The 27782-nt window shown below is 39.3% G+C and overlaps 2 protein-coding genes across 2 annotated transcripts; one reads left to right on the top strand and one right to left on the bottom strand.

The window, feature by feature from the left end:
• Positions 1-13402: 13402 nt before the first annotated feature.
• On the bottom strand, positions 13403-22385 carry LOC121506404 (NADH-ubiquinone oxidoreductase 75 kDa subunit, mitochondrial-like). The gene is made up of 19 exons (XM_041782194.1): positions 22270-22385; positions 19118-19194; positions 18905-18996; positions 18577-18684; positions 18366-18442; positions 18203-18284; positions 17563-17693; positions 17291-17476; positions 17082-17216; positions 16119-16233; positions 15866-16011; positions 15652-15780; positions 15435-15564; positions 15199-15359; positions 14971-15125; positions 14280-14455; positions 14061-14195; positions 13782-13854; positions 13403-13699 (listed from the first exon to the last, which is right to left on the bottom strand). The coding sequence occupies exons 2-19, from the start codon at positions 19188-19190 to the stop codon at positions 13608-13610; spliced, it is 2196 nt and encodes a 731-aa protein (XP_041638128.1). The 5' UTR covers positions 19191-19194; positions 22270-22385; the 3' UTR covers positions 13403-13607.
• A 930-nt stretch (positions 22386-23315) lies between these two features.
• On the top strand, positions 23316-27537 carry unc50 (unc-50 homolog (C. elegans)). The gene is made up of 6 exons (XM_041782195.1): positions 23316-23399; positions 24209-24480; positions 24599-24719; positions 25227-25366; positions 26042-26149; positions 27067-27537. The coding sequence occupies exons 2-6, from the start codon at positions 24213-24215 to the stop codon at positions 27201-27203; spliced, it is 774 nt and encodes a 257-aa protein (XP_041638129.1). The 5' UTR covers positions 23316-23399; positions 24209-24212; the 3' UTR covers positions 27204-27537.
• Positions 27538-27782: the final 245 nt, after the last annotated feature.

The following is a 27782-nucleotide window of genomic DNA, read 5'->3' as shown; positions in this document are numbered from 1 at the left end:
CACAGAGAGAGGTTCATATCGTTTTTTATTCCATAAAATCATTAAAAAAATAAAAGAAACCATACAGACATCATTAATTGTGACACTGGGGGGATGTGAACCCTAATCTCCCGAGTGACAGACGTCTATCCTAGCACTGAGCTAGTGGACCAGTTAATGACAGAGGCGTAGTTTACGTACAAAGCAATGACGACACCTGAAGTGGCTGAAAAACTCGACAAAACACGTATGTGTACGAAACAATACAACATCTGCTACTGCGCTGACAAATAAACCTGTTAATCAACACTTGGTGAACACTCTTCGGTCAATATCTTGGTCAGACAGAGCGGAAATAACTCCCAAGAACTTCAATAAATCCCTCTGCTTTGCTAGCCACATGTTCAGGGTCCGAAATTCCAGCGTCAACGTGTTCTGACAGGACTGAATTATATATATGAATTATATATTTCATTTTGGCACTCTCAGTCCTCCATACTTTCAGCCAAGGACCCTGTTGTATCTGGTCCATTTCTTTCTTCTTAATATTCCCATGCCTCTTTAAACCTTAATTTGACCCCCTAAACACGCTCAAAAACTCACCAAAATTGGCACACACCTCAGATTTGGCGAAAAATTTGATAAAATGAAAAAAAATATTTTAAGTTTTATTTAAATTTTAAGTTGAAAAAAAAAAAAGTTGTATATTTTACATGTTTGATTATTTCAAGTCATACATACACAAGAAACATTAAAAAAAAAAAAAAACGGTTAGATTGATGCAGTTTACTGAGGGGTCCAGATGATAATGTGATGATGATGGGCTAAAACAAGTATTTCCTTGTTCCATTTAAAAAGGATGACTTGATTCCTGCAACTGCAGTGGGCAAGCAGAAAAAGCTTGATTTTCTTTCACCCAGTTGTCTAGTTTTGACTTTATAATCCCCCAAATTATATATGTTGTTCTTGTAGAATTACAAGTTTTTTTGTAATAAATTTATGTTTGAAACTTGATTTTTCTTTTCTTGCAAATTTTAACTAACAACTTTCTTCTTTACTTTTTTCCTCAGAAAATTTTATTTTTTAAACTTGAAAATTTTGAGATTATTTTAACAAAATTTTATGATGTTTTAAACACTAAACTTTTCTGTTTTTTCTCCTCCTAGATGTATGACTTTTAAAAGTTGAAATATGTTTGTTTTTCCTTAAATTTAGGACATTTTTAACCAGAAAGACTCTTTTTTTTTTCTCAGAAATTACTTTTTTTTTTTTTTAATTATTCTTTTTGGGCTTTTTATTCCTTTTTTGACACACGGGCAGTGGACAGAATCAGAAACAAGGATGAGAGAGCTGGGGAGAGACGTGCGGGAAAGAGCAACAGGCCAGGTTTGAAACTGGGCTGACTGCGTACATGGTGGACACCTAAAACCACTATACCACCTGCACTCATAAATTAAAAATATTCAAATCTAACAACTCATTTTTTTTCTATTTAACTTGAAACTGTTTTTATCTTCTACATTTACAACTATTTAGACATTAATTTTTGCTTTCAAAATTTTGGATGTTTTAGCTGGAAAATATATTTTTCCTCAAAAATGTGACTTTATGAACTTGAAAATATATTTTTCCTTTTTGATTTTTTTTACATGTAGTGTTAAAGTTTCTTTTACAGAAAGTTGATGTTTTAAACATGAAATTCTTCATTTGTTATCTTTGTAAATTTGTTTTGTCTTTGCCACTTTTAACCCTCTTGCTGCTTTTCACCCTTTTAATGTAGGTTCACTGCATTTTTGCCATTTCTATAAGCCAGTGTTAGTCATTTGGCCTTTTTTCCACTTTTTGGCCAGTGTTTCGCCTCTTCGTTTTGGCATTTATATACAATTTTTGCCACTGTTGCCATTTTTTTAATCAATTTTTGCCGCTTTTGACCCATGTTTGAAGATATTGGAAATTTTTGCCCCATTTTTGGCACTTTTAATCAAATTTTGCTGCTTTTTGCCTATGTCTGCTCCTTTATTGCTAATTTTTGTCACTTTTTTTGGTTTAAACCTATATTTGGTGCTTTCGGACATCTTTAACCAATTTTTGTCAGGTCCTGTCAGTTTTAACCCACTTCACCACCTTTTGATTTTATTTCCCCTTATTGCCATCTTATGCATATTTTTTACAAAGTCTTTTCGGCACTTTTACTCCATTTTTTTGCCACATTTAACCAATTTACACCATTTTTTTCTTGCCAGTTCTAACTCATATTTGCTGCTTTATGACACCTTTACCCTATTTTTGCCATTTTTTGAAGGTTTCTGTCATTTTTAACCCTCTTTCTGGTTTTGATGTAACCGTGGCAACGAGTGACGTAAATAGATAGGAACTGTTAAACTTTACGTTTATATTCATTTTCAACAAAAGCAGAGACCCAATGGATTCTAAGTTTTCTTTCTTTATTTAATTTTTTTTCAGGATCTAAAACTTAAAAGAGCTGCTCAATTTTAAAAATGTTAAACACCATTATAAGCCAAAACTGTTTTGACCTTAAAATTTATGATTTGTAGGACTGTCCACCTAATGGCGTCATTTTGACCATATTTGTCACTGTCCCATTTACTGCCCATTTACAATACTTCTTTAAGCATCCTTACATTACAAAAAATCTGCACAGTGCACTTTGAAGAAGTACTGCCCCTCAACAGTCAGTGTCAGTATGTCAGAGGTGGATATAGATCTTTAGAAGTGATGGTGGAAGGACCATTTATCATGTAAAATTTAAAAAATGATTGGGATTTTTATTTTGGAAGTGCTAACTGCATGTTACAATAGGGGGCGCTACAGCAAAACCATGACATTAACATTGAAATTTGTAGAGATACATACCCTGATCATTATGTGAAATTTAAAGGCAGTCGGATGTTTAATTTGAGAGTTACACACACTTCCTGTCTCATGGAGAAGGATCAAAATGGCCGCCATGGCCACTAAGGCATCCGGTAATGAAACATGTTGATTTTGGGACAGATATGAAGGAGTTCAGGTGAAAATCATAGGTTCAACACAGTAAGAGGAATACAGAAATGACCCACTTCCTGTCTGAGGCAAAGGATCAAAATGGCCACCATGGCCTGTGGGGCATCTGTTACTGAAGCATTTCAATGTTGGGACAGCTATGGAGAAGCTGAGGTCAAAATCAAAGCCTGATAGGTTCAACACAGTAAGAATAATACAGAAATGACCCACTTCCTGTCTAATGGCGAAGGATCAAAATGGTCGCCATGGCCACTGGGGCATTTGTTACTGAAAAATGTCAATGTTGGGACAGATATTGAGGAGTTGGGGTCAAAATCCCTGCATAATAGGGTCAACACACAAAGAAAAATGCAGAAATCACCCATTTGCGTCACTTCCTGTTGGCAGTAGAGGGCGCCATGATGAGCTGTTTTCATGTGGGTGTGTTAGTGTGATACTGTTGTGTTGCCATAAAACTTTGCAGAGCATAGAATGATCTCTCCCAAAGTTATTAGTTTTCAGTGAATAAAAAAGACTCAAACTGAGTAAAAACATACTCATAGTAATACAAAAACAAAGGACTGAATCCATATGAAATATTAGTACAAAATAAAAGCACATAATTGCTTATTTAGGGCGTTTTTTTTTTAAATCATGGAGTACAAATAGCAGTGGTGGCACCACATGATACTCAGTTGCACCAGATGATATTTTCAGTCTAAACTAAAATTTGCTAGCGCAGGATTAGCCAGCTAACAAAACTAGCTAGTTTTCCCTAAAAGGTCACTTGGAAATTTACTGTGAAAATGTATTCTTTTAAGAGATGACCTTATTTCCATTTTGTTTAATGCTGCGTTCCGTTGTACTCGGAACTTGGAAAGATCCGGGTCGGAAATTCCGACTTCCGAGGTAAATGCGTTTCATTGCGTAAGCTCGGAAAACATGGCCAGCCGCAGTAAGCTGACCCACGGTGTGGGACGCCATTTTGCTACGTCATTCCGACTGACTTGGGCTGCTTGGATCCTACCCGAAATCCCGAGTCGGAGTCCCAAGCTCAAGGGCCGTTCTATTGCACTTTTTCGATTCGGAAGTCGGATTTATCCAAGTTCCGAGTACATTCGAACGCAGCATAAGGTCATACTACATGACAGTCAAAAGTGACCCTGCCATACTAGCCATTAAAAAGGTCCCTGGCAAACTAGTGGATGATGCAATTTCCTGTCTTGGAATGGAACTTAACAACAAAGCCACAATAGGCGGAGTTCTTGATGGTCGCTCCACATGACATTTCATAAAGTGGACAAAGTTTTACGGTATTCCAAAACACTTTGGAAAAAAATGCCAGATGGGGCAGAAAATAAAATCTGGATAAAATTAGGCACATTTCAAAGTAGTTTCAAAAGCAGAAGTAATCGTCAGACAATTGCACCACATGATATTTTTAAACATTAGATAAATAAAAAATGACAATGGATCATTGTTTTTGTTAAAATAAAGTACATAAACAGAAGAGGTATTACATGTATATAACATGATGTCTAAAAAGCATGTTACTGCTGAGAGTCATGAATGATAATTGTAAAAAGAAATATTCTGGATGATTATAAACAAATGGACCCTGATTCTATTTTTTATTTTTATTCATTTATTTATTTATTTATTTTTAAAGCCAGGTGTTAATTTAACCCACGTCCCACATAATATAATGCTTCCACATTACAACTATGCCTTGGGGTTAGGGATGCACGATATTGAATTTTTGCCGGTGTCCGATATGCCGATATTTTGAAACAAATTTTGGCCGATACCGATATTTAATTACATTTTTTTCCACTGTTATAAACACCAATTCTATCATGGACTACATTTTTTTTAAAATATTGGTAGTCTATTTTTGTACAAACTGACAAAACATTTGATTTTTATCAGAACTGAAGGATATATTGTTTGTTTGTTTTTTCCAAATACAGCCATACACTAATGACAAACTTACAGTAATGTCTTTGGGTTACATGTGTATAACATGCTTACATGTATTTATAACAGTACCGCCAAAGTCATCTGCATTTTTGAGAGTAATAAGCAGCAGCAAAATAACCTGCTTACTCTGAGCTCCACAGTGCAAAAAAGAAATAGCTATATATCCGTGGTGAAGCTAATATGTTTAGGTTTAACGAGGAGCTTCTCTATGTGACTGGAAACGAAGTTTTGCAGTTCAGGTAAGGCTATTAGCACCTGCTAGGTATAACGTAGCGGGGCTTTAAATGCATCACAAGCCGGTATATTCTACCACGCTGAAAGGCTGATTATCAAGAGCTATAAATTCAATGATTTTCCTGTTCAGCTCCTTATCTTTGAGTGGTCACTGCTGTATTTTTTAGCTTTGTTGAATGACTTAAGTAGAGGCTGCTGCCGAGTTCTCCCTGGCACGAAGTTTTGCCATTCTTTATAGTCCTTGTAGTCATCAGGTTGCATTTTTTTTAGATGCAAAATTAAACTGGTGGTGTTAAAGGCATGTCCTCGAGCTTCTCCACGCATCTGATGTACTTTACAAGCGATGCAAACAGCTACTTTGCTGTCTTGTTCCCACACCTCAGACTTCTCCCACACAGCTGACATGTTGTTTATTGTTGTTGTTTGCGCAAGTCCGGCATCATCGCATTTGCTTAATTATGACGTCATATTATCGGCCATACACATCGGCATAAATTTTACTATCTGCCAATACCCATAATTAACTTTTTAAAGCTATTATCGGCCGATACTGATATACTACCGATAATATCGTGCATCCCTACTGGGGGTTATAGCATAAGGTCAAGTAGGGCTCAAATGGTCCACCATAGCAGTGCATCACAGGGCATTCAGGAGGTGCAGTGTACATTGCATTCGCATAAACGAAAGCACCAACAGCAGCAACACCAGCCCAGCACCCAACTTTGGCTAGTCCTCTGCCAATGCGCCTCCAGACACCTGGTTTCTGAACTTCTGCTGCAGGACTCTGCAGCTGCTGGGATTCAGGGACCGCCTCCTCAAGATGATCCTCTGACATCAGTCTTTCCCTCTCCTCAGCCATCTGAGTTTCCTCTGCTGAACCTGCTGTGTCAGCCGATTCCTGCTCCTGCCTCGGCTCCACCTGTGTGTTGAGGTTGTCATGGATGCACTGATTTTCCTCATCCACGGCTAGTGTTCCCTCTTCTAGACAGCCCATGGAGGTACTTGGGGTTGTCCAGTCAGATTCAGGAACTGTCTCCTCAAGATGATCCTCTGACATCAGTCTTTCCCTCTCCTCGGCCATCTGAGTTTCCTCTGCTGAACTTGCTGTGCCAGCCGATTCCTGCTCCTGCCTCGGCTCCACCTGTGTGTTGAGGTTGTCATGGATGCACTGATTTTCCTCATCCACGGCTAGTGTTCCCTCTTCTAGACAGCCCATGGAGGTACTTGGGGTTGTCCAGTCAGATTCAGGAACCGTCTCTTCAAGATGATCCTCTGACATCTGAGTTTCCTCTGCTGAACCTGCGTTGCCAGCCGATTCCTGCTCCTCCCTCGGCTCCACCTGTGTGTTGAGGTTGTCGTGGATGCACTGATTTTCCTCACCCACGGCTAATGTACCCTCTTCTAGACAGCCCATGGAGGTACTTGGGGTTGTCCCGTCATTCGTCAGGATTCTCAGTGCCTCAAGAGGTAGACTCATTTTTACTTTTAAAGTTACCATGTGCGCGTCTTCTGATCTTTTAGTTTGGGTACCTCTTTCATTTTGGGTTGTCTCTTTACCTTTCACAGATTCAAGCCCATCATTCTGATGCTGAATTTCTTCCACTGAAGCTATTTTTTGTTTTAATTGTTCAATGTAAACATCTCTTTCTTCCAGGACTCTCCGTATTTCCTCATTTAAATCCAATTTCTCCTCTTCTAATCTTTTAATTTGCGCATCTCTTTCATTTAGGGTACCTCTTAAAGATTCAACCTCATCATGTTGACACGGAGTTTGGTGGATTAGAAATGTTTTTTCTCCTAATTGTTCAATGTAAACATCTCTTTCTTCCAGGGTTCTCCTAATGTCATCAACTAAGGTCAATATATCCTCTTTTGGTCTTTTCATTTGCGCATCTTTTTCATTTTGAGTACCTCTTAAAAATTCAAGCTCATCATTTCGACGCTGACTTTGGTGGACCAGAAACATTTTTTCTCGTTCTAAACGTTCAATGTAAACGTCTCTTTCCTCCAGGGTTAGACAAATTTCCTTATTTAAAGCCAATTTATCCTCTTCTAATCTTTTAATTTGTGCGTCTCTTTCGTTAAGGATTGTCCTTTTAACTCTTAATAACTCAAATTCACCTTTTTGAAGCTTAATTTCTTCATGTGCTAGTATTTCTTCTTGTAATCGTGAAATGTAAAATTTTCTTTCTTCCAGGGTTTTCCATGTTTTATCATCCTGACGCTTCATTTCGACCATTAAAGCTAGTTTTTCTTTCTCCAATCGTTCAATTTTGACGTCTTTTTCTTCCAGAGTTCTCCTAATTTCATCATGTAAGGCCAATTTATCTTCTTCTGAGCTTTCAGTTTGGGTGCCTCTTTCATTTAGGGTAATCTCTTTACCTCTTACAGATTCAAGTTCATCATTCTGACGCTTCATTTCATCCATTAAACCAAATATTTCTTTTTCCAATCGTTGGATGTTGACGTCACTTTCTTCCAGGGTTCTCTTATTTTCATCATTTAGAGCCAAGTTTTCCTCTTCTAGTCTTCCAATTTGAGCGTCTCTTTCGTTTAGGGTACCTTTTAAAGATTTAAGCTCATCGTTCTGACGCTTAATTTTGTCATTTGAAGCCATCTTTTCTTCTTCCAATCGTTCAGTGTAAGCTTCTTTTTCTTCCAGAGTTCTCCATATTTTTTCATTCTGACACTTAATTTCGTCCATTAAAGCTATTTTGTCTTCTTCTAATTGTTCAATGTAACACACTCTGGCTTCCACGATCCCCCTAATTTCATCTTTTAAAGCTAAGTTGTCCTCTTTTAGTCTTTGAATTTGTGCGTCACGTTCGTCTAAGGTACCGATTAAAGATTCACGCTCATCCTTCTGATGCTTATTTCCTTCGATTAAAGCCATTATTTCTTTTTCCAATCGTTGGATGTTGACGTCACTTTCTTCCAGGGTTCTCTTATTTTCATCATTTAGAGCCAAGTTTTCCTCTTCTAGTCTTTTCATTTGAGCGTCTCTTTCGTTTAGGGTACCTTTTAAAGACTTAAGCTGATCATTCTGACGCTTAATTTCTACTTTTGAAGCTATTTTGTCTTCTTCTAATCGTTCAATGTAACACTCTCTGTCTTCCACGGTCCTCCTAATTTCATCATTTAAAGCTAAGTTGTCCTCTTTTAGTTTTTGAATTTGTGCGTCACGTTCGTCTAAGGTACCGATTAAAGATTCACGCTCATCCTTCTGACGCTTATTTCCTTCGATTAAAGCCATTATTTCTTTTTCCAATCGTTGGATGTTGACGTCACTTTCTTCCAGGGTTCTCTTATTTTCATCATTTAGAGCCAAGTTTTCCTCTTCTAGTCTTTGAATTTGTGCGTCACGTTCGTCTAAGGTATCGATTAAAGATTCACACTCATCATTCTGATGATTATTTTCTTCGATTAAGGCTACGTTTTCTGCTTCTAAACGTTGAATGTAAGTGTCTCTGTCTTCCAGAGTTCTCCTAATTTCATCATGTAAGGCCAATTTATCCTCTTCTGAGCTTTCGGTTTGGGTGCCTCTTTCATTTAGGGTTGTCTCTTTACCTCTTACAGATTCAAATTCATCATTGTGACGATGAATTTTGTCCATTAAAGCTATTGTTTCGCCCATTAAAGCTCTTGTTTCTTCTTCCAATCGTTTGATGGTGTCTCTTTCTTCCAGGGCTCTCCTAATTTCATCATTTAAAATTAAGTAAACCTCTTCCAGTGTTTTAATTTGTGCATCTTTTTCGTTTAGGGTACCGATTAAAGATTCAAGCTCATCATTCTGATGCTTATTTTCTTCAATCAATGCTAGCTTTTCTTCTGCCAATTGTTTGAAGATGTCTTTTTCTTCCAGGAGTATGTTATTTTCATCACTTAAAAATAAGTTATCCTCTTCTAGTGTTTTAATGTGTGCCTCTTTTTCGTTTAGGATACCTTTTAAAGATTCAAGCTCGTCATTCTGATGCGTATTTTCTTCGATTAGAGCTAGCTTTTCTTCATTCGATCGTTCGATGTTGTATTGTTTTTCTTCTTCTAGGAGAACATTATTTATATTATTTAAAGCTAAGTTATCCTCCTCTAGTCTTTGAATTTGTGCGTCTTTTTCTTTTAGGGTACCGATTAAAGATTCAAGCTCATCATTTTGATGCTGAGTTTGGTGAGTTTGAAACCTGTTTTCTCGTTCTAATCGTTCAATATAGGCGTCTCTGTCCTCCAGGGTTCCTTTATTGTCCTCATTTAAAGCCAGATTATCCTCTTCTAATCTTTCAGTTTGCGTGCCTCTTTCGTTTAGGGTTGTTTCTTTACCTCTCAGAGGTTCAAGCTCATCACCCTGACGCTGAATGCCCTCTAACGCTATTTTATCAGCGTCGGCAGCCTCAGCGAGCACTTCTGGACTCTCCACATTGAGAGTCCCTTTGAGACTCTGCAGCTCATCTCTTAGTTCAGCCAAATTCTGCTCTAATTCCAGGTTCCTCGTGCTCTTTACGTTAAGCTCCGTTTCAAAATCTTGAATTTGGGTTCTAAGTTGGGCCTTCTCTGCCCTTTCTTTCCCCAATTCAGCCGTAAGGAACTCCTCCCATCTAACATGGCCGTTCACTACTGCGGTATACACGGCCCACTTCTCTGTCAGTCGGCATTTTCCCAATTCCTCGCGAGCGTTACGGATAAACATCCGAAGACTCTGAGGATTGGCTTTTTCCTCAGGCGACGGTGGTCCGGGAAAGGACGCCTGGTTGTATATTTTATAGCAGAGTTTGTCAAACCCAATTTGTGTCATTTTTACAGCTGTAATTTCAACAGAAATAATGAATGAACTAATCGTTGATTGTAAGAGAGAATGTTTCTTCCCTTACTAAATTCACCTTTTCTGTTCTGTTTTTCTGTTCAGTCAAATGAACTGACTCCTAACTGACACTGGTTACTATGGTGTTCAGAATTTAGGGTGCATGGATCATCACTAAAACCTTAGGAACAGAAATGTGCTGCTCTGTGACGTCACAAAGCGGTTTTTTTACCCCTTTGATGTAGAGAGGGACTTTCCCTAAAAATGTAGTCACGTGATGCGGTCACGTAGTTAACGGTAGACTGCGATTTTTTTTCCCCACTGGGTGTCGTAGGAGAGCAGAGCCTTGAAAATGTAAACAAAGAGGAGTTTTTGACACACAGCCGCCGCTTTAGCTTCTGTTGATCCCACACAGCCATCATATACAAGTTTATATGTAACGTTCAAGGCGACCGTTACTGCTGATATCTTTTTTCAGCTGCACCAGCTCTTCTTATCCTGGCCGGTTATGTTGTAGCATCAATTAAACATGAAAACATCAGCGCTGTCACACTCAGCTTAAATGTCCAACCATGAGAATAGTGCTGTGTCAATAAAGCAACACTGGACAAATGTTGAGACAATGCGCACAGTGAATGAAAAGATGTAGCCTACTTAAGCATCCAGGAAGAAGCAAAGCCAGTTCTGAGTCATGCCAGAGCTTGTTAGGGAAAAGCAAATCCGATATTTACTCTAGTTTTTCCTCTCGCTTTGTCAGAGGGTTTCCAAGACAAATGTCGAGGCTTTTTAGGTGGAGGGGAAGCCGGTGGCAGGCCTCCAGTCGGCCATTTACCCTCCTCTCAGCTGTCTAGGTGAAACATTTACCTGCTGCCCCCTGGGGGCGCATCTAGGAGGAGAGGGTTACCGCCCCATTCCGGTCCGGACAGTTATAAACATCCCATATAAACAAAACTACAGGGTACCCAAGTTTTAATTCAGTGTGTTGATACTGTACTCAGAAAAACATTTACATGGCATATGTTTGATTTTTACTACATTTAAGTGTAAAATGTCGGATATTCTACCTTTAAGGGAGCTGGCCACACACTAAATCTGAAACGATTCAAAATTTTTGGTCTTATTACGGTAGGAGATTGGTTCTGTTGAATACGAAAATCTCTACAGCAGTGACACTGAGAGGGGTCTCCAGATGCTTTAAAGAAACTAAGAATATTTTTTTAAATCACACTGTTTCCACTTAAAACCAATTTTGCCAAATTTTAACCCTTTTTCTGAACAATTTTGGCACATTTTTGTTACTCATACCCCATTTTTGTCCATTTTAAACCAGTTCTTTCCACTTTCTGCCTGTTGTTGCCTCTGCTGACACATTATTGCCACTATTAACCCCTCTTTACCACTTTTTATACCCTTTTTAACCACATTTCACTATTTGATATGACTTTTTTTTGCCAGTTTAACCCATTTCAGCAAATTTCTACCTCAGTAAACCCTTCTATGCCAGTTTATAGCATTTTTTCATCCTATTTCACCAAATTTCCACCTATTTGTTTTACCACTTTAAAGCCATTTTAGCCACTTTCAATCCTCTTTTACCACTTTATATGCCCATATTTGCCACTTTAACCCATTTTTTGCCTTTTTTGGGTGATTTTTTTACCACTGTTATTTTTTTACATATCTAACCAATTTCTGCTAATTTTATGATCCAATTTCACCACCTTATCCACCATTTTTTGCCATTATTAACCCATTTTAATTGTGTTTTAAAGAAAAGGATATCTAAAAAAGATATTTTGTCTTTGATAAAAGTGGTAATTATTCAGGTTAAATATAAAATATGGATACCACAGCTTAACTTTACAATGGACCATGGTTTTGCTGACCCCCAGTAAGCTCTCCCCTTTATCCCCCGTTACGGGCAGCCCTGTCTGCACTGCACATGTTCATCTATAAAATCAAGCACCTAGGCATGCAGACTGTTTCTACAAACATTTGTGAAAGAATGGCTCGCTCTCAGGAGCTCAGTGAATTCCAGCGTGTTACTGTGATAGGATGCCACCTGTGCAACAAGTCCAGTCGTGAAATTTCCTCGCTCGCAAGAACAGTGCGTAGAGAGCTTCATGGAATGGGTTTCCATGGCCGAGCAGCTGCATCCAAGCCATACATCACTAAGTGTGATGGAAAGCAACGGATGCAGTGGTGTAAAGCACGCCGCCACTGGACTCTAGAGCAGTGGAGACGCCTTCTCTGGAGTGACAAATTCTCCATCTGGCAATCTGATGGACCAGTCTGGGTTTGGCGGTTGTCAGGAGAACGGTACTTGTCTGACTGCATTGTGCCAAGTGTAAAGTTTGGTGGAGGGGGGATTGTGGTGTGGGGTTGTTTTTCAGGAGCTGGGCTTGGCCCCTTAGTTCCAGTGAAAGGAACTCTGAATGCTTCAGCACACCGAGAGATTTTGGACAACTCCATGCTCCCAACTTTGTGGGACCAGTTTGGGGATGGCCCCTTCCTGTTCCAACATGACTGTGCACCAGTGCACAAAGCAAGGTCCATAAAGACATGGATGAGAGAGTTTGGTGTGGATGAACTTGACTGGCCTGCACAGAGTCCTGACCTCAACCCCATAGAACACCTTTAGGATGAATTAGAGCGGAGACTGAGAGCCAGGCCTTCTGGTCCAACATCAGTGTGTGACCTCACAAATGCACTTCTGGAAGAATGGTGAAAAATTCCCATGAACACACTCCTAAACCTTGTGGAAAGCCTTCCCAGAAGAGTTGAAGCTGTTATAGCTGCAAAGGGTGGACCAATGTAATATTAAACCCTATGGATTAAGAATGGGATGTCACTTAAGTTCATATGCGAGTCAAGTCAGGTGAGCAAATACTTTTGGCAATATAGTGTATATCAAATTATATATTATATACCATTTATTCGCCAACCAAACATGTGCAGATGTAAACTAGAAAAGCACTCGCAGAGCGCTGACCTCTGCCATTAGCCCTATCTCCCAATAGTAAAGAATCCTTAAAAAAATTCCTGAATCCAGACGATGATCCAGATCGCTCCCAAAATCCAATCAGTTCTTCCTTATGCCATTTCCTAAAAATTTCATGAAAATCCATCCACAACTTTTTGAGTTATGTTGCTAACAAACGAACAAACCCTGCCGATCACATAACCTCTTTGGCGGAGGTAAAAAGGGCACATTAATATGACTTCACTCACAGTGTAGTAACATCTTTTGATATACCTTACATACATATGAAATTGGGGTTTTGTTGTAGACCCCCCGAAGAAAAATGCACCAGCCGCCACTGCTATAAGGTAAGTGGTTAAACACTACTATGAGGCAAGGAAGAAAGGCAAAAACCCAACCAAGCTTCAGTGAATAAAGACGAACGCTGGTTCAGGAGTACAGACATTAAGATTTATTCATATTCATACATTTCTCACTTTTATTCAACAAACATCGTTCCAGCTGCAGGAGTGAAAACGATTTACATTAAGCATGGAGGACGACTTTAAATAAGGAGCAGCGCTGAGTTCAGACGTGTTCGTGTTGTTATGGCAGAGACGAGTCGTTATCGTTTATGTCAGTGTCGTAGAGTTTTCAGCAAACTGACGGCTCTTCTACGGCGGCGGCTCCTTCTGTCACGGCTTTCACGCACTTCGCCATCGTCTGTGACGCTCTGCTGATCGAGTCTAAAGACGACCAGAAACGGAGGAGATTAGTTTGTCTTCTTTACTCATATTTAAGAGACTGAATGATAACAGACACTCTTACCTGTCATGTAGAAGTCCTTTGCGGAGATTTGAGGAGGAACCAGAGGAGCAGCGAGGAGATCCTGGTTCACAGCCTGAGAAAACAGCAGATAGTGATCATCTGTGAATTTATGTCTGTTTTCAAACCAAACTTTACTCCCTTTTCTGTTGTAACATGTTCATTTGACACTATTCCAGAGATTAGGGGAAGCCACCTCTTAATCATGTAAAAATGAGCTTAGATATCAAATTAAAATATTGAGAAAACACTGAGATTAACCCAAAATCTAGTGACGTCTACCTTGGCGAGTTCGTTAGCTTGCTTGAAGTAGTTGGCCTCCTCCACGTCATCATAGCGGACCAGATTAGGAGAGACCTCGGCTAACCTGGATCGGACCTCCTCCAGAGAGTCGTAGGGCAGCGACACACCAGCCAGCTGCACAGACACAAAGGTTTTTAAAATTCAACAAACCAGCCATTTGAGCAGAGTTGTGAGCTGTAAAAGCGGCGCCCTACGGACCTCAGAAACTGCTCTGATGACCTTCCAGTCCTCTCTCGCCAACCCAGGAGCTGTTACAGCCACGCGGGTGTGCTGGCTCCGCCCCTCAGTGTTCACATAGGTGGCGTTTTTCTCCGTGTACGCAGCGCCAGGTAGGATGATGTCGGCCATAGGAGCTCCGATGTCTCCATGATGACCTGGAGGCGGTATATTTCCAGGAATTAGCATCATTTTTATTAGGGATGCACAATATTATCGGTCTGGTATTGGTATTGGCAGATATGAACTTTAAAGGGCAAATATCTGTATTTGCAGATATTAAAATATCTGCCGATATTTACATCAGATATTTTGCCTGTGTATTTCAGCATATATTGACTTTAAATTTTGTCCATACAGATTAAAAAATTAGTGGAGTTTTAGTCTGAACTAACAGACCTATGTCAGGTGAGGTCTTTTTCTTAATTTATCCTCATTCTTTGAACTTTAAAGTGTTTTTTAAGGACTAAAAATTGTTTCCTTGGTCATCTTTAAACCTTTAAGTGTGCAAAAGGACTGACACTTTTTGTCCAAAAAGGGCATTTAAATATCGGTATCGATATCGGTATTGGCTAAAATGAATCAGTATCGGCATATCGGATATCAGCAAAAATCCAATATTGTGCATCCCTAATTTTTATCTAAGGTTAGCTTTCAGGGTTAGCTTACATACCCTGGTAGATGATGAGGCTGTCTTTGGGCAGGTCAGCTCTGGTGATGCATCCGGCATCTGCTCCAAGCAAGAAGAGGACTTTGGGCGGGTTGTTCCGGATGGCGTCCACACCAGGTTTGTAGCCCAGATCCAGTGCAGCCACCTGACTGGCCACTCTGCTCAAAACACAAACACGTTTAAGTATGCAAACATTTTTCAAACAGCGAGCAAAGCTTCTACCCTTCATACCTGTGCAGGACGTTGAGCACCTTCCAGCCTTCCTCCACGCCGCTGCTGGCTCTGGCGTTCTGAGCGATGGTGGAGACGGTGCTCAGGATGGCAGCCCCGTCCCCTCTTTGAAGAGCGCTGCTGCCCACGACGACGACGGGACGCTTTGCTGCTGCGAGAGTCTGCAGACGGAGAGGAGAGGGTGAGTTAAGGGGAAAGAGGATGAAGGTTAAACCGGGTGACAGGTGCGTCGTTACCTGGCAGAAGGGGTGTGTGCCATCAGCGAGCTCCTTCAGCACAGACGTCTCCTCTCCCAGGTGTTGGTACGAGTAGCTCAGATCGACTTTGTGACCCACCATGGCTACCTGCAGCTCGTTGTGGAGCCAGCTGAGAGGAGAATGCATGTTACGCCTCTGTGACATTTATATTAAAGGTGAAGCCTAAAGGAGGTAGAGAGAGGACGTCTGACTTTACCTCTTTCGGATTCTTGCATTGAACAGCGGGGCTTCGTAGCGTGGATTCGTTCCCACGAGCAGCAAAAGGTCGCAGTCCTCGATGCCGGCGATGCGAGAGTTCAACAGGTAGTTAGAGCGCAGGTCAGTGCTGCAGAGAGAGACGGGCGCCATGACTTCAAACACTTTTAACGTGACATTCTATAAACATTTCCTTCATCTGTGCATCACTGTACCCTGCTCCTGCCATGGGGAAAAGCTCCTCAGTGCAGAGGCTCTCTGAGTCGAGTCTATTGAGGAGATCTTTGAGGGCGACCAGAGCTTCGGCATCTGCCATGCCGCCGACGATGACTGCAACCTCGCTGCCCTGCACGCTCTGCAGCTGCAAAAACACACAAATACAGATGTTTTTGAGCATGCATACTCAGTTATGAAGGCGTCCTTTCTTTTGTCTTTGTTGATTTATGTAAGGGGCGATCAAACACTTACTGCTCCAGCAACACGAGTCAGAGCGTCCTCCCACGTTGTCGGGGTAAGCTGGCCTGAATCGTCCTTCACCATTGGCTGCGTCAATCTCTGTCTCTTCAGACCATCATAAGCAAACCTACAGAGAACACATTTTTCATGAATGCCCCAAAGAAACAACCACAATTTCACACATCCATCTGGAGAAGCTTCAATACTAAGTGTTTGGAAAGGGCACATGATTTAAAAAAAAACTTGGAGTGTGATTGGATAAACGTTCTGTCTGTCACATCTTTACGGACCAATCAGAGCAACAAGAAAAGAAAGTGTCAGCACTCAAAATTGTCCTTTCAGGTAGGTTTTATTTAGGCAAGGCACAACGGATGGGTTGTGTCCGTTGAAGAAAACCATGAGTCTGTTGTGCCTTGCCTACACAAAACCTACCTAAAAGGACATTTTTGAGTGCTGACATCTTCTTTTCCAGTAAGTCTTTTTTGTTGTGCACCTTGAGGAGATTTTTGTTTGGAGGGTGCTCTTTTTTTTCGCTTTCTCAATCAGAGCAACAAAACACGTGACGTAGCTGCGACCGAGGTGCGTGTGCGCAGCTGCCGAGGAATAACACGAACCATGGCGACTGTCGACATGTCAGTACTTTTGCCGTTTCTGAAAAGAAAACAACTCACTGCTGTTCTTTGTTTTTCTTTTAACAAAGAAATGTCATCAAGTTCTGATAAAGCTGTCGCTTTTGCAGCATCCATGCTAAGCTCTTCTGCAAAAATTGCACTGGCCTCTTGATGCTGCTTGCTTACGTCACGACTCCGCCAGTACTGCCCCTCATCACTGATTGGTCCTGTCACTTTCTAACTGGGCCAAAACGGTTAAGAAGGGAGCTTTGCAAGATGGATTCACCAGTGAGAAACAAGGAAACAGGCGTGGAGCTTTAAAACTCTAACACCTGTTTTTCTGGCTCATGTCTGGGTTTTTTACCTGGTCTTGTCAGAGATCCACTCTTCGTTGACGTCTTCATTCAGCCGAGGCATAATCCTCATCACCTCGCCGCCTCTTGTGCTCACCACGATGTTGCTGCCCACAGCATCCAGGACGTCCACAGACTCTGTTTTCCTGCAGAAACAGCACTGGCATTACACCTTTGAACTGGTACAACATGAGCACACTGGTGTCGGACTCTCTCCTACCTGGTCTCCCATGGTCGTGCGGTGAAAGCGTATGGTTTGGAGGTGAGCGCTCCCACAGGGCAGACGTCGATGACGTTTCCTGACAGCTCTGACATGAACATTTTCTCCACGTACGTCCCGATCTGAAGGTTGTTTCCTCGTCCTGTCGTTCCCAGGTCTTCGACGCCAGCGATCTCACTGGCAAAACTGCAGAATAAAAAGGAAGAAGACATAAATCCACTGGACGCAGATGATCTTTCTGTTCCTGATGCTTTTACTTGAATATTTGGTACCGGACACAGCGTGTGCACTGGATGCAGCGGGTCATGATGGTTTTGATGAGTGGTCCAATGTTTTTGTCCTCCACTGCTCTCTTTCCTTCTGAGAATCGACTACGGTCTGAGCCGAACTGCATCGACTGATCCTGGAACACAGAAGGTGGAGTGTTCATGAGAAATTCCTGGGAAATATTTTTGCAATGTCTATTTCTGATTCAAAAAGTCCTCTAGCCTGTGAACAAAAAGTTTTGTGTCTCTTGATATAATTTCCATAACATTTTCAGACAGCGAGAACAGTGATCTTTGGTTGACGCCCTGCATGACTTCCCTCAAAAGCTTTGTTTCCACCGTTAAAAGCTGGAAAGTAAAGTAAAGGCTGTCCTGTTTGGGTACCAAGATGGATACGCATAGCCATTAGCTAAGAGGCTAGCGGCACCCCATTAACAGCATTTCTCCCTCATGCTGTCATAAATATAAATCTTTCTGACGTTGAAGAATGGATCTAAAATCTATGAGTGAAGCTGGATGGACATTTGTGAAAACAAATGCAACACCAGGGTTTACTGCAGCAACAGACTGCAAATGAATGGTCCATTTTGAAACGGATTGGTCCGGGTTTGAAGAAACAGCTACACTTTTAGATTTGTTTGGTTACCTGCAGGTCGCACTCTCCTCCCTGATCACAGATCGGACAGTCCAGAGGATGATTGGCCAACAAGAACTCCATCACTCCCTCTCTGGTGAAACACAACAAACAAGTTTATTAACAAAAATGTGATTTTAAAATGGGCATCACATTTGAATATCAATATTTGTACCTTGCTTTACGTGTTTTCTCTGAGTTGGTGAGGATGTTCCAGCCTTTCATAACGGGCATTGCACACGCCGCAACAGGCTGAGGAGAACACCACAGCACAAATGTCAACAAAAACAGAACAATACTCCAACTAGACAGGGATTTCTGCTCTAAATAATGCACTTAGAGTCTTTTAGCTTCTCTGATTAGGACAAACAGATGCATGTTTTAACCTTTGGAGCTTTCTCGATCTCCACCAGACACATACGACAGTTTCCAGCCACTGAGAGGCGCTCGTGGTAACAGAACCTCGGGATCTGGATTCCTGCTTTCTCACAGGCCTGAAAAAAAAAACAAAAAAACAAAAGGATTTAGATATTTTTGTTGCTGCTGTGGCCAACTTCTTAAACAAAACCCAAACATTCAAGTACTTTTCTTCACTTTGTTTTTGTAAAGTGAGAGAAAAATAGAGACAAAACAGAAACATCATATCCCTAATCTGTTTGGATCTATTAATTTAACATAACAGTACATAATAGTCCCCACTGCTAGATTGCTAACCTGCAGCACAGTGGTTCCAGGCTCCACCTCCACTGGTTTACCGTCCACAAACACCTCCACCATGTTGCTGGCTGCACGCACTGAAGTACGCACTGAGAAAGAACACAAAGAGGTGTATACATGTAAGCTCCTACCCAAATATGTTACAAATAAATACACCTGAATGAGTGAAAAGATTAACACTCTTCAGTCTCAAACACACACAGGTCTTACCTGTAGTGGAGGGAGCCAGGCTGCTCTTGGCGGCTCCGGCCAGAGCCCGGCCGACGGTTGGCAGACGCAACATGACGCTGTGAGAGAAGGCAGACAATCACGTGAGCTAACTTTTCTCAAATTTTCATTAATATTTTCTAGCATTTTTTTGGAGTTTTACTCCCACTATGCCAACTCATTAATAACAAGTTAAGCCTGTCAAAAACAACAACTTTTCGTGGATGTACACTGATCAAAAACAGAATTCAATATGTTTGTTGTAGCCATTGCTATCAGACTCACAGCTGCAGTCAGAAGATGTTCTCCTGCAAATCCGCTGATTTTTGCACCCACTAATCTCTTCTACCTTTAAATTAGAGACTGTTTTTTTGTACTTCTTTACATGTTAGACGCCCACTACGCCAACATTTTCCCCTAATCAAACCTGAGTTTTTCCAACAGGTGACTTCTGATGATTGCCAACAGGGCAGATATCAGCTGATGCATCCCTGCAACCCCATTTTTAACAATAAACTCTGTTGAACAACTGAAGTCAAAGGGGTGATTCTATTAGAGCTCAATGTTTATCATTAAGGAAGAAAACCCTCAAGTGATCAGGTGAGACCATCCCTGAAATGACCTCTGAGATGACCCTGATGAAGGCTACATGCCGAAATGTGTTGGTCTAATAAAACTGTTCTCTAAACTACAAGTGTTGCTGGAGATTTCTGTTCTCTTCAAGACCTTCTTCACCCTCCATGCACCGTGGAAGTTGTTTAAGTTGTGCCAGAGTTACCCACTTAACCATCTCTGAAAAGCAGATATCAGATGACTGTTTGATTTTTAGTGTTTAGTCAAATTTGTTTTCCTTTCTAAATATTTTAAATATAAAGTCTTTGTACACCGCTGTTGATCACATTTGTATTAGGATGAGTTCAAGTCAAAGGTTTATTATTGGGATGCAAAATATTTGGTTTTTGCTGATATCCATTGTGTTAATATTTACAAAATTTTTTAGCCAATACCGATACCAACATTTAAATGTAGTTCAGACCTGAAACTTCAGTCCTCAAAACACACAACTCAAAGTTCAAGGATGAATAGGTTCAAGCCCTTTAAACACACTTTAAGGCAGGGGTGTCCAAACTATGGCCCAGGTGCCAAATGTGGCCCTTTGTCTATCTTTAATAGGCCTGCAGCAAACTCTAAAACCTAAATGAAAAATACCCCTCATTACAACATGACGTTCATGCTTGACTTTATATTTGATGGATGAGAAAATATATATATATATATATAATTTTTTTTTTTTTTTAATCACCTTGGGGGCTCGTCCGGGATGCTAACACAAAACTATACTCTTCTGTCAATAAGAAAACACACAAAAAAAAGTTTGTTAAGATGTTATGAATTACCTACCTTGCTAATTCTGTAAACAAACATTTTGACATGGCATTTTATTTACGTGCATCTTTTCGTGACTTAAAATCTTTACCCAAATTGCAGTGGATTGACTAACTTTGATATAAAGGAGAAGTGTTTGAAAGTGGTCCCACCATCTTTCAGATTTTTTGTATGTGGTCCTCAGTGGATAAAAAGTTTGGACACCCCTGGTGTAAGGAATGATGATGAATAAAGAAAAAGACTTCAGCTGACAACAGACTGTTAGTCCAGCTTAAAATTTCACTATCTTCCTTGTTCATACAGCCACAGCAGATCTGTAAATAGGTCGTAAACATTGGCAGAAACTTTCTGTACCTGCTGAAACCGATACCATACTGATAATATCATGCATCCGTACTTTGTTCCTAGCAATGTCCTAGGTGTTTTAAAAACTGTATTAATGTTGATAAAAAAAATAAAATCATAATGACGCCAAGTAAGCCCACATTAAGTGACATGACAAGGTATTTTTCATATATTTGGAAACAGTGGAGCAAATGACTGTATTTTAGATAGTCATCTTCTGAATTATGGGGATTTTATATTTGTATCATATTTATATTTATTTTTTAAGGCCTTTTGCTCAACAATAAATTATAAAGTACTGTAAAATCATGCTATGCTGGTTTAATGAATGTCATGCAAGATATATGAACCAATGCTGCAAATATTTATCTACAGTCTAAACAGCTTTTGTTGTTTTCTCTTTAAAACAATCTAAAAGAATCTGGCCCGTATTATTATTGTGCTTCAGTAATAATGGCAATGCATGATGAATATGCCAGTGTAATTTCCCGAACACCAAAACTTGAGCGTTTTTACCCTAGTTTTGCCTACCTAGTTTACATTCACTATGTTTGAAAATGTCTATATGCATTTAATTCTGTCTATTTGTGGGTGTGAATATGTTGTGTGTAGCATTCCTGTGGTTTTATTTTATTGATTACCTGCTGCTATGACCCCACACTTTCCCTGTTTGAGGTCAGCTAAGTCCACCTCTCCATGCACTCGTCTACCACTGCTTACACTAATGTCATTAATACAAAACTAGATTGCCAACTTTGAACAGTCATATTTAATAGGAAAAACCATACCACAATGCTCCCTTTTCTTTCCTTTTAGTTCTTGATTTAAAATAAAATAAATTTAGATGTCCAAAATATCAAATAATGTGCATTTTCTTGGGGATTTCTCTCCATAAGACGTTGCTGTTAATATAAAATCCCTTAAATTTCCCGATCATTGATGAAAGAAAGCTCATTCTGTTAAATGAATAGGTTTCTGTACATCTGTTACATACATTTAAAACACGCTGCACATGTTTAAACCTCAGCAACAACAGTTAACATTGGTGCTAACTTGCTTTCGGCTGCAACTGTCAACAACAATCTTAAATCAAAAACGAAGCAAATTACTTCAAATACACAATAATACAAAAAGATATGATTTTTCCAGGGGGTTCTAAGATACTTAAGGTCAACATTACATTGATAAGACATGGGTTTTAAGCATTACAGAGATGTAAACAGCCCAACGCCAACAGTGTTGACTCCTTGCTCTCATGCTAACAGAGTTAGCTCAGAGTACTACTCAAGGACACGGACAGCGCTGAGCTGTGAGCAGGTTAACCCGGGTAAGAAGGTCAAAGACTTCATTTTTAGACAGTCTGACACTGCAGAAACGTGTAGATTCAAGCAGGTATGGATGCATAATATGATTCTGGTTCTTACCTTTTCGCTATTTGGCCTTCTTGACCAGAACAGCGGTGATTAGAGTTACTCCAGTCAGATTGCTATTACGCAGTGAGCGGAACTAGCCCGGTGTCTTTCTTCTTCTCTTGTCTTTATTGCAGGTTGTATTCAGCGTGCAGGTGCATTACCGCCACCTACAGTATTGGAATGTAGACAATAAAAAAATTACAATTCATTAAATCATAAATAAAATAAAAATAAGAAAATAATAATAGATGAATAATAATAAATATAATAATAATGAAATAAAAAATGCTATTTGTTGATTTTCATTATATTTTTTATAATAATAATATGTTATTATAATAGTATATATATATATATATTGCACTATTTATTTTATTAAAATAAAATAAAATAATGAAAATAAACACAGTGCTTGAATGGAAAAAAAACCCTTTTAATAGACATGGAAAAAAGCCTAAACTATAATGAATTAAACAATATATGTGTTGCCCTGTATCATCTTGTATTGTATTTTGTCATATGAATACGACAAGAAGGATAAAAATAAAAAATATTCTAAGATCATTTTAAAAAGAATAAACACATTTTTTTGAAAAAGAGAGTAATAAATGATAAATAATATTTTTAAAAGTAAAAAATAAAGAAAATAAGAAATAAAGAAAATGAAGGATAAAATAAGTAGAAGGGAAAAAAAAGATTTCTATGTTATCCATGATAAAATAAAATCATACATAAATAATCTGGGTAAATACTTTGGATTTCAATTGAAAAGTAAAATTCTGATAATAAAAATATCATGAAAAATTAAAAAATACAAAACAAATAAGTTGATACATTTATTAAAGAAGACAGACATATACATACAAAGGTGAATAAATGAATGAATAAACCCAGTGTGATACTTGATTTCAGAATAAGACTGAGCTTTTAAAAGATACAAAATATAGTTTATTCAGTTTAAATCTTTCTTTCTTTCTTTAGCACGGCTTCGTCATACTCTGACTACATTTCCCATGATACACTCGCGGTTACCGGAAGTAACTACGTGTTCACTTTCGCGACAGTTCAGGAAGCACCGACGAAAAGCTACAGAAACAAACGAGAGTCGGTGCTTTCTCCTTTAAAGGAGTACAGCAGAACAGGTGAATATTTTTCGTAATTATTACTCATCAATATACAGTTCATAAACAATAGTCTCTGTCGTGTTTACGCCACATTTATCAGAAATAGCCTAGGCTAGGCCTTCTCATCTTACTGAACTAGTTAGCAACAAGCTAACTATGACGGTTAACAAACATCATCGTCAATGCATAAGAAAATTACACTTATCAGTGTTGCTGTGTGCTGAATCGCTGTTTTGCGGTACATATCACGTTAAACTGTGTTATATATGAATCAATTTGATCCATGAAACTGCTGCTGTAAATAGCTAATCCTCTTTTCTGCTGTCATTATATGCAAATGTTTTTTTCTGCAGTAAAATGTAGAAATATTTTGAGTTGATCAAATTCAAAAGGTAACTTATAGAGATTAGAGTGGAGAAGTGTGTGTGATCAGTGTTGTTTTAGTAACTCATCAGACTGGTTTCAGGTTATGTTAGTAGACCTGGAATAGTGTATCAGTTTAATAGCATCCTGTTTATATTATTATCCATCCATCTGTTCATCCTTTCTTACACCCTGCCATCCATCCAATTTCTTTCACTCATCTGAAGTTGGGTGGTCAGTTAAAATGCAGATTGGAGAAGGAATCCTTAATTTGGTTTTCTTCCTATCAGAGCCACAAAATAGTGCATGGAGAGTAAGTCTGTCAAGTATTGTTATTTACAACCCCACACTGTTGCACAGAATGCTGTTATCATGCTTCATTGGTGTATCTTCATCACTTGAACCTCCTCATCTTTAATGCATTCCTTTCTTGTCCTCTTTCAATCCTTGTTTCTGATCCCCAGCACCATGTTGCCGACAACCTCGCCTCACACCAACGGCTCCCTCGGTTCTAGGGACGCAGCTCGTCACACGGCGGGTGCGAAACGCTACAAGTACCTGCGCCGGCTGCTCCACTTCAGGCAGATGGACTTCGAATTCGCTCTGTGGCAGATGCTGTACCTTTTCACGTCACCGCAGAGAGTGTACAGGAACTTTCACTACAGGAAACAGACCAAGGACCAGTGGGCCAGAGACGACCCGGCTTTTCTGGTCCTGCTCAGCATCTGGCTCTGTGGTACGAGCGTCTCTGACACTTTAAGCAGAACAAATTGATGACATGGTTTGTGTCACTTTCATCAAGTTTTTTAGTTTTTATTCACTGATATCTGAGCCCTTTCTGTATTCTTTTGCAGTGTCGACAGTAGGCTTTGGTCTTGTTTTGGACATGGGGGTTTTGGAGACTTTGAAGCTGCTGCTGTGGGTCGTCTTTGTTGATTGTATAGGCGTCGGTCTGCTCATATCAACCCTTATGTGGTAAGAAGGAAGTTTGCCTATGAAACCAAAGTGAAAAATAATAAATTGATCTTCTCTTGTTAGGGTTGCCAGATTTTTTGAAACCTTGCAACCTTTTGTGATCCACAAGTTTAAATAAAGAAACAGGTTTTTATCATTTTAATGATCCAGAAGTGTAAATGCTTTTAGAAAACGGAAACAGTTGCACGGGTGAGGAATAAATCCATCAAAAATGCAAGATAATTCTTCCTGCACAATGTCTAAATCATGTGAAATAAACATTGCCAACATTTTGTGCAATTTAGACTATGTGCAAGAGTTTCCCTGCAAAATTTTGGAATTAAGATTGAGAAATTTCCCACTTTTGGGCACAAAGGACGCCTGTTTTCGTTGCTATGATACCTAAATGAATATGGATACAATAGAATCACATCAAAAATAGGCTTGTAACAACATTGTCCTGTAAATTTAAGCTTTTTCATACATTTTTAACTGTATGTGATTATTTCTGCCTGTTGTTTGTTTCAGGGTCATCAGTAACAAATATCTGCTGAAACACCCAAGCAGAAATTTTGACGTGGAGTGGGGCTACGCGTTCGATGTTCACCTCAACGCTTTCTACCCTCTTCTAGTCATCCTGCATTTCCTGCAGCTTTTCTTCATCAACCGTGAGTAAACCCTGCCTGTGTAGCTGTTATATTATCATCATTATCATCATACTAGCCGACATAAAAGTCCTTAAAAAACAAATAAATAACCAGAGGTGAAAAAAATTATTAAAAACAATCAATGTGAATGATATTACTTTATCTGAATCACACTATTGAAGATCTTTGGTGGGGTTTAATTTGCAGAAAAGTCTGCCTGGAAACAGTTTCACTTTGTTTAATATATTTATTTTCATCTCATTAATATATTATTTCATGTATTTGTATTCTTAATAAATCAAGAGATAATTATAGGGTATTTGGTTAGATGGTGTTGGCTTCCAGTTGTATGCCCTGGTAAATTGAAGCTGTTCTTCCTGGTTATAGACAAAAACAACACCTGTAGCATGTGATGTTGTTTAAAGAATCTAGAATTAAATCTTTTTTTAATCTTCATAGGATTAAAACCATATATAGCTTTAGATATGCAAACCAAAATTAGTAAATAAACAGAAGGACAGCGATGGATCTCAAACTTGCCCTAAATATCTGTAAAGAGATATAAACTGAGTTAATCCTTTGTGCCGCCTTTGTTGACATAGAAATGTTTAAACATATATCAAAGATGGCTTTGTATTCTACCTGGATAACACCCACCTCCTGTAACTTAGACACCTTTTTCTTTGTGTGTTTCAGACATCGTGGTGATAAACTCGGACTGGTTCCTGGGATATTTTATCGGCAACACTTTGTGGTTGATCGCCATCGGTTATTACCTCTACATCACATTCTTAGGGTACAATGGTAAGTCCTGTTTAAATCTAAATAACACCTGAAAGAAGGTAGTTTTAATTTTTATAAGTAAAGCAAAGTTGATTCATAATAAGAAATTTGTTTTTAATAACACGGGCATTAGATAAGAACTGTCTGCATTCTAATAAAGACATGGATTGAGTCTGAAATCACACTCTCATTCCCCACTCCCTATACCTTATACAGAGAGTTGTCCACAGTGGACTACATAGGACACAATAAATAAACAACTTCTGAAACTACTCCAGCTGTGGACTTCATTCTTGCACAGTTAAGACAAGCAGCAATAACAGCTGAGGAGCAGAAATACATTAGAATTTCACTGATACATAGTGTGTTTTCACACAAAAACATGGAAATCATAAGGATTAAGCGTTACTCTGGGGTAAATTCTGAGCATTTCATTCAAACACATGATAGATTTAGCATAAAATGTAGCTTTAAACATTTACACTGGCTTCCTCGCATCTGTCAAGTATGAGAGCAGTCTTTCTCTCTGCTTGTAAATATTGCTGGGATAGCTTCAGTCAGAAATAACCGGATCAATCAGCGTCATTTGAGGAGAAAGAGGCGGGAGTTGAAGCAACTGCAAGCCCGTAAACAATGACGACGGGAGAAGAGAAGCAGCTGTAGCTGCAGTTTGATCAGACCTGGACAGCATTTCTTTATTAAAAGAGGAGCAGAGTAATAATAATTTCTACAGCATTACTTTGAAAAATCTGTAGTTTTCATGTTAACTTTTTCACAGGAATCCAGGAAAGAATAAACAAAGGGCGAAACTGCTGGTAGTTAAACTGCACATAAAGAAGTACTAAAAGGGTTAGGGTTAGGAGCATTAATGCACCGCCGTAGACATTTTAACTTAAGATAAATATAAACATGCCTGATTAATCTGTCTTGTATTTCAGCTCTTCCCTTCCTGAACAACACGGTGGTGCTGCTGTACCCATTCGCTCTCCTCGGTCTAATCTACATCCTCTCTGTCTCTCTGGGCTGGAACTTCACCAAAGGTCTCTGCTGGTTTTACAAGTACAGAGTCCAGTAGGACTTGAACGTTGGACATTAAGAGGCTTCAAGCTGAATCAAGATGTTTTAGGTGATGAAGATTGATTTCCATCTTTAAGTCACACTCGGGCTTGGATTCTCAACTTTGGGCAGACCGAGGCGGACTCCTTTGATTTCCCGTTTGGCTCTTTTGTTGAGCTCTGAAATTCAGTGAACTATGATGTGTTTGGGCTAGGAACATGAATCTGAGGACTTTTATTGTTGTTCTTTTTGTATGATTTGTAAATAGATTTCTGGTAAGTTGTAATATAAACAACAAGGGTTGTTTCTGAAGAGAAGAATTTGTTTTCATTAAAAAAGACTGAAAAAATCTATCTAATCCTGTTTATTGAGGAGAAAAAAGAAAGTGGAGGACTTGGGATGCAAACTTTATTTTTCCTTTTCTTTTTTCTTAAAGTGTACATTCCAGAGCACTTTCAATAAAAAGGTTTTACTAACTTAAAATGCCTTGGAGAGATGTAATTGCTTGATTGTAAAGTTTTAATAGCAGGCAGTATTTGTGTTGTAGTGTCATGTTCAAGCCTGATGGTGGTGCTGTTGCTACACATCACTGTGCTAT

The sequence above is a fragment of the Cheilinus undulatus genome, linkage group 24 (assembly GCF_018320785.1).
Source record: "Cheilinus undulatus linkage group 24, ASM1832078v1, whole genome shotgun sequence".
Taxonomy (NCBI): domain Eukaryota; kingdom Metazoa; phylum Chordata; class Actinopteri; order Labriformes; family Labridae; genus Cheilinus; species Cheilinus undulatus.
The sequence above is the reverse complement of the archived record's forward strand: the minus strand, read 5'-3'. Positions and strand labels throughout refer to the sequence as shown.

What these genes read in the sequence shown, in the direction of transcription:
- LOC121506404 (XM_041782194.1), bottom strand. Translation starts at nt 19,190, where the DNA reads ATGTTGCGTCTGCCAACCGTCGGCCGGGCTCTGGCCGGAGCCGCCAAG. An exon ending in AGATCGAGAAAGCTCCAAAG is followed by an intron (nt 18,443 to 18,576) that starts GTTAAAACATGC and finishes TGTTCTCCTCAG; the next exon opens with CCTGTTGCGGCGTGTGCAAT. An exon ending in TTCCCCATGGCAGGAGCAGG is followed by an intron (nt 15,781 to 15,865) that starts GTACAGTGATGC and finishes CTCTCTCTGCAG; the next exon opens with CACTGACCTGCGCTCTAACT.
- unc50 (XM_041782195.1), top strand. Translation starts at nt 24,213, where the DNA reads ATGTTGCCGACAACCTCGCCTCACACCAACGGCTCCCTCGGTTCTAGG. An exon ending in GCTCAGCATCTGGCTCTGTG is followed by an intron (nt 24,481 to 24,598) that starts GTACGAGCGTCT and finishes ATTCTTTTGCAG; the next exon opens with TGTCGACAGTAGGCTTTGGT. An exon ending in GCAGCTTTTCTTCATCAACC is followed by an intron (nt 25,367 to 26,041) that starts GTGAGTAAACCC and finishes TGTGTGTTTCAG; the next exon opens with ACATCGTGGTGATAAACTCG.